The sequence below is a fragment of the Zonotrichia albicollis genome, chromosome 6 (assembly GCF_047830755.1).
Source record: "Zonotrichia albicollis isolate bZonAlb1 chromosome 6, bZonAlb1.hap1, whole genome shotgun sequence".
In the NCBI taxonomy this organism is placed as follows: Eukaryota; Metazoa; Chordata; class Aves; order Passeriformes; family Passerellidae; genus Zonotrichia; species Zonotrichia albicollis.
The window spans coordinates 43,842,995-43,855,126 of record NC_133824.1 but is presented as its reverse complement, the minus strand read 5'-3'; the positions used below and the strand labels follow the sequence as shown (position 1 = coordinate 43,855,126).

At 42.9% G+C, this 12,132-nt stretch overlaps 1 protein-coding gene across 1 annotated transcript; it reads right to left on the bottom strand.

Moving 5' to 3' along the window:
* Positions 1 to 471: 471 nt before the first annotated feature.
* PSMA1 (proteasome 20S subunit alpha 1) lies at positions 472 to 11,758 on the bottom strand. Its single transcript, XM_074543399.1, has 10 exons — positions 11,610 to 11,758; positions 10,595 to 10,639; positions 8,380 to 8,481; positions 7,783 to 7,886; positions 6,925 to 7,013; positions 6,639 to 6,709; positions 2,780 to 2,909; positions 2,079 to 2,158; positions 1,284 to 1,388; positions 472 to 817 (listed from the first exon to the last, which is right to left on the bottom strand). The coding sequence occupies exons 1-10, from the start codon at positions 11,703 to 11,705 to the stop codon at positions 761 to 763; spliced, it is 879 nt and encodes a 292-aa protein (XP_074399500.1). The 5' UTR covers positions 11,706 to 11,758; the 3' UTR covers positions 472 to 760.
* Between the last annotated feature and the right edge of the window lie 374 nt (positions 11,759 to 12,132).

Here is a 12,132-nt window from a genome sequence, read left to right as displayed (position 1 = left end):
GCAGAACCTGTTGGCTCAGCAGCAATGCGAATTCCATAGCTCAGCTCAGAAGTTCCTCTAATGGGAACTTGTGGTTTTTTGTTACTCCAACTCAGCCCTCAGTTTGCTAAAAGCCCTGTTCTGCCCCAAGGCTGGCTGATGGCTCCAAAGAAAGAATGACATTCTGAAAGAGCTGGGGTTGAGTAAATCCCCCCCAAAAAACCTGACCACAATTGGTTGTCAGCTTTATGCTTCTTCAGCCTCACAACCACACATGCCTTTTCAGCTGGGACAAACTGGCACAGGGAAATGCTCTTCCCTGTTTGCTCCATGACTATTTTATGGTTTCATAGGCATTTTAAGATCCTCTCAGTTCTACATGGTAAGCAAACACTCTAACAAATGGTCAAACAGAATGGCACCTTGATATGACACTGCTGTTTGTGAATAGCTGTTTTTTCAGACTGAAAAAGAACCAAACTCACAGCAGACTCCGAGAAAGTGATTTATTTCCACTTGTCCTTATGAGTTAAAGACAGCATCTTTTCTTTATAAAACAGTATCATGTACTATTTAGAAAATGATTATACCCTTCTTGTCCAAGTTACACCCAGATATGTCCTCCTATCTTTTACAGGTAGGTGGGTTGGTTGGTTTCTTTCTTTATGAGCAATCCTCAGAATGTAGCGTCAGAAAACATATATAGGTGAGGATAAAGTTACCAGCAAATGGATAAATGTTCCTGGGTAATTTTACATTAACAGAGGAACTCATCCACCAACTAGTGCTCCATGGGCTCCTCTGCCTTCTCCACGGTTTCTTCAACAGGCGGAACCGGCTTCAAGAGAGGGAAAAGAAACATTTTAGGAAGGCAGAAGACAACACTTGACAAATCAGCTTTATCCCCACGGGAGCACCATGAGTGGTAACTGCAGCTCACAAATTACTGTTATCCAAATTAAGCACAGTTGGTAATTAGGAGACTACAGAGGCGTCTTGCTAAGGGCATGAGAAACATATGCAACCACTTCTGCTGTAAAAGAGTGAAAACTCATACTTGATCAGAGATGAGGAAAGAGGATGATATTGGAACAGCCTGGCATAAATCCAGTATAAATTGATTTAATAAGCATCTGAGTTACCAGTTAAGATTATACAGTGTTCATACAGTAACTACATATTTTAAAAATCACCTTCCTAAAACTCTGCAAGAGTAGTAGACCTAAATTTATGTTAAACATAGTAGATCATATCTAATTATTGTCCTTCAACTAAGCCTATTTATTCATATCTGAACCACTCACCTTTCTCTGTGGTCTTTCCTCAAGACCTTCTAGGAATGGTGCTACATCATCATCATCATAGATGGTAAACTCCATGTCTTTGCCCACAATCCCAATTGAAACATTCTGTCAAGTAAAGGGTTGGAAGCAGTGAGAAGCATTCTCCTCCAATTAACTTTGGCTTTACACCTTTCACTTACAAAAGCTATCACATTTCAAAATCTTTTAAGTAATGCCATTCAAGGATTTCGATTTCTTTTATTTTGTTTCCTGTTTAGCAATTCCTTAAAACCACCTATTCTAATTTCATTTTGATTTTCAGTATTTTAAGACGCCTAAAAAACATGGTGCACTAAGAATAAAAAATCATGGAAAATGGTAGATAATTGGAAATCCTTAGAATTTTCTTCTTCAACAGGTCCTCAATTCATTGTCAAATGTTTGTGCAGCTTTATGATGCTGGATGCTCTATAAACTGTTGGTGCAATACCTTCACTCACTGCCCAGGTGAATTACTGACTGCTTACCATGCAAAGCTGGGATTGTACAGCTGCAGGTAATGCATCTGAAACACTGACCAAAGCTCAAGATAAGAGTGAAGCCACCAGGGAAACAGTGCCTTCTTTAGTGAAAGCATCGTTTTTGTGAAGAAACTTAAATCTGAGATGAACACAGAACAGTAGATAAACTGGTGACATGAAATGAAGGTATTATCTACCATTATTCAGCTTCCAAGCTTCAGTGCCAGCCATACTTCACAAGAATTTTGTCAAAGTTACTTCCAAGTAACAATGGCAAAGGAGACCTAGATGTTACCTTGGTGGTCAGATCCTGTTCAGCAGGAAGAGTCTCTCTCAGGGCTCGCAGTCCATGTTTAACTAGCTCATTCAGATTACCTTAAAATGGAATCAGAAAGACATTGACAAACTTTATGGTATTACCTCTAGACACTCATTCCCCTTCTCCCTAATCCTACCTGACAACTCCAAAATCAGTGAGATTTTTGGGTCAACTTGACTCCTAGACCTCCTCTCCTTTCTGAGCAGAGCTGGTTATAAAAGTTTTCCTTGAGAAACCAGCCTTCCCCTAGATCTCACGTCTAGCACATCCATGTTTGACCCCTGCCTTGTTTCATGTTTTTTTCCCCCAAGCAGGTATTCAGCGGTTCCTCATTATCATCCCATACCAAAATAAATTCACCACTGTAAATGCAGCACCTAAATACTTGCCCTGACATACTAACCCTGCTTTGCTATGGAAACATTTTCCCTGGGTTAAAAAGAGCAGAGGCTTTTCATGTTTTTCACAGCTTTTCTGAGCACAGCTTTTCTTTTCATTAGATGTAATAAACATCCACAGGAAAATCTCAATCATATTCTCTGAAATTTTCTCTGTGCAGATTTACAGTAAGATAAATAACAGTTCTTCATCTTACTAAATGCAAAAGGATGGAGTAGCAGCAGGAGATAAACTGCAGAACTGGTGAACACCAGTGGGTAGAGAGTTCCATTACTCACAGTCAGTGAACTCAGTCATGTGCCTCTCCAAGTAAGTTCGTGCTGACTGTGAACGAGCACCAATGGACATTGCTTTGCAGTCAAAGTAGTTTGCAGAGGGACAAGTCTGGAAGATGTGAGGACCCATATCCTACAAAGAGAGAAGAAAACCCCCACAGAACGTTAAACAAATATAGAAATTCACACCAACTCTGCTGCTGGAGCATGACATTTTCTACATGTGGTGGTTTGACTACGAAGAAGTGGGAATTCTGGGAAGCTGTAGTCAAACTAATGAAAGTTCAGAGTTTAATACTGACACCTGGTGTAGTTAGTGGGGTTTGGACACACTTCTGAGAATACACAGGAGTTAAAAAGCAAAGCTCTGCCCCTAGCAGGCTCTCTTGAGACGTTGAAGCGAAGAAGTCAGATCTCCCTCCCGTCCAGCTGCTGCTGCTGGGCGGGGGAGGGGCAGCCACGTGGTAGGCCCTGAGCTCAGACAGAGATAGGAAGTGAAGAAGCCCTCGAAGATAGAAGAGTAGAAAATCCCAGGGAGTCAGCCCTCGGGCAGCCATCTCCCCCCCCCCCCCCAGGAGGGAGAGAGAGAGCCGGCGACACCGAATGTGATAGCAGCCGGCCCAAAAAGAGAAAGAGAGGGGGGAAGAGTGCCCGGCTGGAGCGGCAGCGTGTGTAGGAGTGCCGCAGCTCCGAGACAGACAGAGACTGAAAGTTTTAACCCCTTTCTTTCATGATTGGGGCCTTGCAAAAATGCTAATCCTCCTCGAAGCTGAATAAGAAAAGAGATAAGAGATGAGACAAAAACCTGGCCCGAAGAACGTAGAAATAATTGAATGGGGAGAGATGATTTAGAGTGGCCTTTTAGCTAGACTTTTCTTGTAGCCATAGACTCAGTTGTTCCTGTGACACAGAGACTGCACTTAAGGAGAAGCAGTGGCTCAGAACCAGGAAGGTTCATCGTGAGGACCCCCCGGCCCCAGGGGGTTGGAGAAATATGAGGGAGACAGATGTCCCAAAGCAGAGACTGTGCCTTTTTAGAGTGAGACAAGGCATCCTTGAAAGACAACCCTAAAAGCAGTTCTAGTCCATGCACAGTAGTAAGAGCACTGAGCATAGAAAGAAGACGTCACAAGCAGCAAAAAGACTTTTTTCCGGGCGGTGCCGAAGTGACAGAGAAGCACACGAAGTTTCAGTGTGTTTCCAGGAGAAGCCTATAGAACAAGAAAGACTCCTTTCCTCTTCATGAACTGAAGTTTAAGTATACTAAAGTGTAGTGCCAAGCTAAGCAGTTAGTGATTTAAGAAAATGTATTAGATTGAGAAAGTCAAGTAGTGGAGAAGAGAAAAGTAGTTTTTTGTAAAATTTTCAATTTTTTTTTCTTTTCCTTATAGTTTTTCCCTATTTTCCTGTAGTTTAAGTAATAAAGTATTCTTTATGTTTAAGTTAGAGCCTGTTTTGCTTATTCCTAGTCACATCTCACAGCAAACACCAGAGTGAGAGCATTTTCATAGGAGCACTGGCTCTGTGCCAGGCTCAAACCATGACATTTTTTGGTTCCCTGACCGGGAAATCAAATTACAAGAAAATGATGAGATAAAGCTGTAAGATAAGACCAAAGAAGAATAAGAACAAAGCATGTACTAAGTTAAAGTAAATAGATAATAAATCTAGAGTATTGTTGTGTAGAAGTGTTTTGTAATTTTGTTGATAATTTTAGAAAGTGTATTCTCAGAAGTGAAAGGTAGAATGTGGTGGTTTGACTACGAAGAAGTGGGAATTCTGGGAAGCTGTAGTCAAACCAATGAAAGTTCAGAGTTTAATACTGACACCTGGTGTAGCCAGTGGGGTTTGGACACACCTCCGAGAATACACAGGAGTTAAAAAGCAAAGCTCTGCCCCTGGCAGGCTCTCTTGAGACGTTGAAGCGAAGAAGTCAGATCTCCCTCCCGTCCAGCTGCTGCTGCTGGGCGGGGGAGGGGCAGCCACGTGGTAGGCCCTGAGCCTAGACAGAGATAGGAAGTGAAGAAGCCCTCGAAGATAGAAGAGTAGAAAATCCCAGGGAGTCAGCCCTCGGGCAGCCATCTCCCCCCCCCCCCCCCCCCAGGAGGGAGAGAGAGAGCCGGCGACACCGAATGTGATAGCAGCCGGCCCAAAAAGAGAAAGAGGGGGGGGAAGAGTGCCCGGCTGGAGCGGCAGCGTGTGTAGGAGTGCCGCAGCTCCGAGACAGACAGAGACTGAAAGTTTTAACCCCTTTCTTTCATGATTGGGGCCTTGCAAAAATGCTAATCCTCCTCGAAGCTGAATAAGAAAAGAGATAAGAGATGAGATGAGACAAAAACCTGGCCCGAAGAACGTAGAAATAATTGAATGGGGAGAGATGATTTAGAGTGGCCTTTTAGCTAGACTTTTCTTGTAGCCATAGACTCAGTTGTTCCTGTGACACAGAGACTGCACTTAAGGAGAAGCAGTAGCTCAGAACCAAGAAGGTTCATCGTGAGGACCCCCCGGCCCCAGGGGGTTGGAGAAATATGAGGGAGACAGATGTCCCAAAGCAAAGACTGTGCCTTTTTAGAGTGAGACAAGGCATCCTTGAAAGACAACCCTAAAAGCAGTTCTAGTCCATGCACAGTAGTAAGAGCACTGAGCATAGAAAAAAGATGTCACAAGCAGCAAAAAGACTTTTTTCCGGGCAGTGCCGAAGTGACAGAGAAGCACACGAAGTTTCAGTGTGTTTCCAAGAGAAGCCTATAGAACAAGAAAGACTCCTTTCCTCTTCATGAACTGAAGTTTAAGTATACTAAAGTGTAGTGCCAAGCTAAGCAGTTAGTGATTTAAAAAAATGTATTAGATTGAGAAAGTCAAGTAGTGGAGAAGAGAAAAGTAGTTTTTTGTAAAATTTTCAATTTTTTTTTCTTTTCCTTATAGTTTTTCCCTATTTTCCTGTAGTTTAAGTAATAAAGTATTCTTTATGTTTAAGTTAGAGCCTGTTTTGCTTATTCCTAATCACATCTCACAGCAAACACCAGAGTGAGAGCATTTTCATAGGAGCACTAGCTCTGTGCCAAGCTCAAACCATGACACTACATTTTCATAGTACATCACACCTACATGTGTGCACAGAAACATATTTTATATTGCTGATCATATCACTCTTCTTAAGCAATTCCTTCCAAACTGTTGTTTAAAAAAACACTACAACAATTAAAAAAAAAAAAAAACCAAAACTCTTTTTTTCCCACTTTGCTTATCTGCAGCTTTTAAAGGGACAAGATGGCTGGCACAAAGAAGTATTTCTTTCTCTGTTCTACAAATTGCACTGCTCAAGTATGCTCCCTACTTCATGGCTTGCAGCAGGTATTTTACATACATTCTGTCTTATCTACAAAAAAATAAAAACTTGCTGTAGGCTAGACCACACCATCCAAATTTCAGGCAATATCATAATTTCTTCCAACCATCATCATGTCAACAATCTTGAGGATAGAGATTCTCTGTGTGCTGCATTAAGCAAAATGTTGTTGCTAAACAAGTGAGAGAGAGGCCAGTGGTGATTTCCACATCCATTTTCTTACTGGAAGTTTTAAAAATAATAGTTTGTAAGCATCCAAAATCAATTGCAAAATATTTACATAAACAAATATCATCTTTGCACCTTAAAATACTCAGTAAGTATAGCTAGGATTAACTATTAATTAACACTTCTGAGTTATGTTTTAGAGTAAGATACAGAAAAGTATTTCCTAATTCAGAGAATTTTGACGAGTCTGCCACTTCCATCTTTCCCTCTCAACATCTATTTGTTGCATAAAGTTCCCTGAGCACATTCTCCTGCAGATCAGTGCAGCCAGAGCAGCTTACTCACATCATAGCCTGCGATGAGCAGTCCCACTCCATAGGGCCTCCTGCCATAGCGCTGAGTTGGAATCTGGGTTTCTTAACAAAGCTAAGGAAACAACCTCAAAATTATATGATAATTACCCAAGAGTTCTCCTAAACCAAGCAGAGATGGACCAAAATGCATCTTTATGGAATATTTTCCAAAAGTATACACAAGCAGTGTGAACGAAGAACTGTCCAAAAACCTTTTTCAACTTTTAAGCTGTGACAGATGAAAGTCATTTCATGTGAATTGTATAAAAAAAGGATACTGCTTCCAATTAGTGACACTAGGCGAGAAACTGGGAGGGGTCTATCAAACACAAATCTGGAATCCAAACACTCTTGACGCATGAAATTGCTAGGGAGCAAAAATAGAAAAAAATAATTAAAAATTCAAATCAGTGCATAGATCAAAAATACAATGAGGATTTTTCTCAAGGCTTTGTTAAGGTAAGAATTTTCATTTCAGCTCTGCTCATTGAGAAAAAGGGTCAAAGGCTTTCCATGATTTCATTTCTGCATGACCTATCATTGTTATTGAGAAAGTTGACCACAGGTTTGGTAAAGCATGAACTGGGTATTTCAGCCATACAAATGCAGAGAAAGTAGAAGTTCAGGCAGGCAACAGACGGATCCTCTGGAGAAATGGCAAGGTTAAATGATAACATTGCTTTGTGACACTGCAGCAATTGAAACTTATTTCAGAAATCCTTGCCACCCCTTCTGATCAAAGTTGCTAAAAGCAAGCCCCCCTGAAGCCCACACAAACAGCACTGTATGTGTTTAATAACCTTCTCAAATGTGTGGACACAGAAGCAGCTGCCAGAAGAAAAGGAATGATGGAGTTTCTCAGACTGCTTGGAAACCCTATCACACTGAGGAAACCAGACAGGACTGTTTTACTTGTAACAAAACCAAAGAGCAAAATTTTAAGCCAAACAAATGAGATTTCTGCCAACTAGTTAAAAACTTGCCAGAATTTCATGCTGAGGTCTTTGGCATAATACAACATTAAGCAGCAACTCAAGCCTAATCCTTAGCAAAGCAGAAAATGTCATTTGCAATAGTCTGAATGAACTTTCCCTCATTATTGCAGCACTGTGTATGTCAACAAGCAGGATACTCACCACAAGAGTCTTGCATCGGCAGTGAGTCCAGCAATGGAGATACCAATATGGTTGTCAACATACAGGATTTTTTTCTGATGAGCTGCCAGCTCAGACTGTGCTCTCTATGCATAAAAGGAGAAAGCTATGTAGCAAACTGAACAGTCTGCCAAGCACTGTGGAGAAATCTGCTAACATTTACAGCAAGAACTGAATATGTTCATGAAACAATAAAAAAAATTTAAATTTATAAACTTGCAACAGGAGACAAGAAAAATCTAATTCCACCTCAGTTCTCTCAGAACAAAAGAAAGAACAGACACTTAGTCAAGTTTTGGGAAAAGAAAGGAATAGATTTACTGCTTAATAACAAATGAAAACAAAAAAAAAGAGGAACACATTTGTTATAGGAAAAAAATCTTCTACTCATTTCCTTCACCATTTTGTGCAGATTTGCTTTGCATAAGTACTGGAAGTATTTCAGTCCTCAAGCAAAGGGAATCTTGCAACTGCATTCACATTTCATGTCTAAGTACAGACTGCACAAAACTAATCTGCCAAACCAAAACTTTTCTATGAACAGTACTGTCCCCACTGATTCCAGAGGTCAGAAGTTACCTTGAGAGCCACCAGGACAGCGTGAGTTTTTGACTTCAGCCCCACAGTAGCTGAGCCTTGTTTCACTGCTTCCATGGCATATTCTATCTGATGAATTCGGCCCTGCAAAACCAAGTCAAAGGTTGTCAGTCACTCTCTAGTTAATCCTCTGAATCAGTTTCCAATTTTGCACTCTCAGACCTTTGATTCCCCACCCCAGTGGGGACACTCACTGCACAACAGGTTAAATCAAAAGAGATTCAAAGACGGAACTTCCAGCTGAAGTCGGACACTTAACTTTTAATCGGCTTTGCTGCAGGAATGAGTCTTACACAATTGTGTCTCACCAGCCACTCCCCAAAAACTTCTGAACAGGTTATTGGCCAACTGCAGCCAAGTCTGAAACAGGAGTAGAGGTCTCCAAGAAAATGAAGTCCTTACAAGCTCTGCAAGGTGCCAGGAGCTTTAATGTCCATGTAACAGAAGCACTGAGGGTTTTTCCCATTTTCAGCACTCCCATGTCAGACAGCCAACGTGGGCACTCCTGTCCTGCAAGCATGGACACCATGGAGCTGCATCCCACCAGCTGGCAGGGAGTGGAACACAGCAGCTCTTATGGTGAATGTGCAAGGGATGAGCTACAGAACACCACTTTTCCATAAGTTGTTGGGGATTTTTGGCATAAGGTTTTTATTTAAGTCTACTAGAGAGACTAGAAATGTCAAATTTCACTCCTGTTGTAACGGGAATTTCAATAACATAGGATATTTCCTGCCCAAGAGCAGCACTGAATTGCAGTAACCTGTCCAACATGAATCTGTCAGCTGTCAGGAACAACATGCAAGACTGTAAAAATGTGAAACTACTTCAAGTTTTTAAATCTTCTACTTCCTTTTCTTTACTATTTGAAAATATTTAACATATTTGAAAACATTTCCCCAATAAAGTATGATTTGCTCCTGCATTAACAGTGCCAAAAACTCTTATGGCATCACATCACTGCCTCACCTGCAAGACTGGATGGAGCAGCAATTGCAGCATAGTAGCAATTTTAAAGGTATTTTTCAGAAAAAATCCAACACTGTTAATATTTTCAAGGCAATTTAAGGAAAACATAAAAATTTGTGCTTTTGATATTTTGCTGCTAGAAGTCTCAAGTTTTAGTTTTAAAAGTAATTTTTAAAGTAACAAATAAGACAAAAAATTAGTTTGTGATACAGAACAGAGAAACACAATCATTAAGAAGGATTAAAACAACTCAAAGGCACTTACACCTATCATGGTATTGACTGAAAAAAGGGAAATATTCAAGGTTGTCTTCATGGAGAATGGAAAGGATAGAACACTCTCTGTTGCACTGTATCTCACATGATATAGTACTAGATGATGAAGAATTTCAGTAGCAATACAAACCCACAAACTAATGATACATTAGCTTTATACTAATACAATTTGCTACTTGCATTTTAAATAAATCTCTAGTTTTGCTGAATAAATGAGTCTTATTCCAAGGCTCTGGTTTTCTCTAAGTGTCTTAAAATATCCATAGTGAGAGAAGAAGCAATATTAAGTACCTCAGCTGACAGTGGCTTTTAAAATTCCAGAATATTTACTTTCAACACAAGCTGTCTACGTTTCAGAACACACAGTATATGTTTTCAGTAACAATACAAAGTGTGAAACTGATTCAGAGTTCCAACTCAGATTCAAATTCAAATCTCACTTGAACTCCCAATTATAAACTAAATTGTTTCTTTCCCATATTATCTAGTGGACAGAAGGGAGAAAGACCAGCAGTGGTCTAACTTTGGGGAGATTGAAACTGTTTCATGCTTTGTGTACCTTATTTACCAACTTATTGTAGCTCCGTGAATGTATCAGAGTCATGGAGTGGTTTGGACTGGAAGGGACCTTTACAAGATCATCCTGCCCAACCACCCAAAGATGACAGCATCTCTTTTGTACCTCACAGGTACATTTAGAAAGCAACTGCCTTAAGCAGCTGGAGGGGACAAGGCCCAGCTAAGCAGCACTCAGGTTCATACACCAGCAGACAGGGATGTGCTGAGTGAGGGCTTTCTGGACACCTACAGCCTACAAAGGGAGACAGGAGCAGCCTGCAGGAAGCTTCAGGCACCTGAGCACAACCTTTGTGACTGCAATACCACTGCTGTGAGGTGGAGAAAACCCAAAAAGCAAGTTAAAACTCCAGTGAGCAAGTGTATAAAGGTTTTACCTGCGGGCTCCAAACCGTGACATCATTGTCATACTGGTTGCGAAACTGGAATGAACAAAATAAAACTCATTAGTATCCTTAACAAGCTAACAGAGTGCTCCTGGAGGAAACCCTGCTTGCTCCCACAGAATCCCAGTATACAGAATCAACAAGGTTGGAAAGATTTCTGATATATCATGTCCAATCTGTGACTGACCACCATCCTGTTAACTAGGCCATGGCAGTGAGTGCCACATCCAGCCCCCCTGAACACCTCCAGGGATGGTGACTCCACCACCTCCCTGGGCAGCCCATTCCAATGACCATCCTTTCTGTGAACAAATTCTTACTTTGTTAAATTCCTTTTGCCGAACTATTAGGTGGAAGGAACCTCTGGAAATCATCCAGTCCAACACCCCTGCCACGGCAGGATCGCAGGAGCAGTGACACAGGAACACATTCGTGTGGGATTGAATGTGACCAGAGAGCGAGACTCCATGATCTCCCTGGGCAGCCCTTCCAATGCTCTGACTCGCTCAGTGTAAAGAAGTTTTTCCTTATGGTGAGGTGGAACTTCTCTTGTTTCAGTTTATGGCCACTGCTCCTCATCCTGTCCCTGGGCACCACTGCAAAGTGTCCGGCACCACGCTCTTAGCCCCCTTTGATATATTTGTACGCATTAATGAATCCCCTCTGAGCTTTCTCTGCCAGGCTGAGCAGGCCCAGCTCCCGCAGTCTCCTCCCAGCAGAGCTGCTCCAGACCCCTGCAGAGATATCTCCGTGGATCCTCGCAGGGGCCCGGAGCTCTTTGTCCCGGCCCCGAAGCTGGGCCCGCTCCCCGCTCCCATTCCTTTTCACGCCGCCAGCGAGGCCCAGTCCCGCCCGCGGCCCCGCGTGGCCCGGGAACTGCTTACTCACGGGCCCGCTCCCCGCCGCCCGCTCTCGCGGCTGCCCCGCGCCGGCTGGGCAGGCCGGGCAGGCGGTGGGGGTGCGGTGTCCCGGGCCGGGAGCCCTGACCCGCCCCAGCGCCCCTCACCATGGTCCTGCGTGCCGGCGGCGGCTCCGGGCGGCGCGGGCAGCGAGCGCTCTGGGACGGGAGCGGGCAGGCAGCGCCAGACGCTCCCCGAGTCATCGATGCGCCGCGCCTGCGCGCTGCCGCTGAGGGCGAGGCGGCTCCCGGAACGCCGATTTAAATTACCTAATTTGTTTTGTTATTTTTAGGCTTTCTGATGAATAAAGAAGTTCATTTGGTTCGGAAACGACTTCCTCTCCTCGCCGTTTTTGCGTGGGAACAGGATGTACAAACATTTTATGAGGCGAGCTGAGCAGCTTTCGGGTGTCCCGGCGCTCGCAGTAAATATTCCCGCCGCCTTCCCCGAGGGCGCTCCCCAATAACTTCCTACGGCAATAAGGGAGTCCCCACAGCTCAGCTCCCTTCACTCCGCCCGGGAAATAAAACCACTCGCAGACATTTCCCCTCATTTTGGCAAAACCGCCTTCGTTTTGATAGAGGGATAAACCACGCCAAGGCTCCCCATTGTTCTGTATTTGTCCAGCGA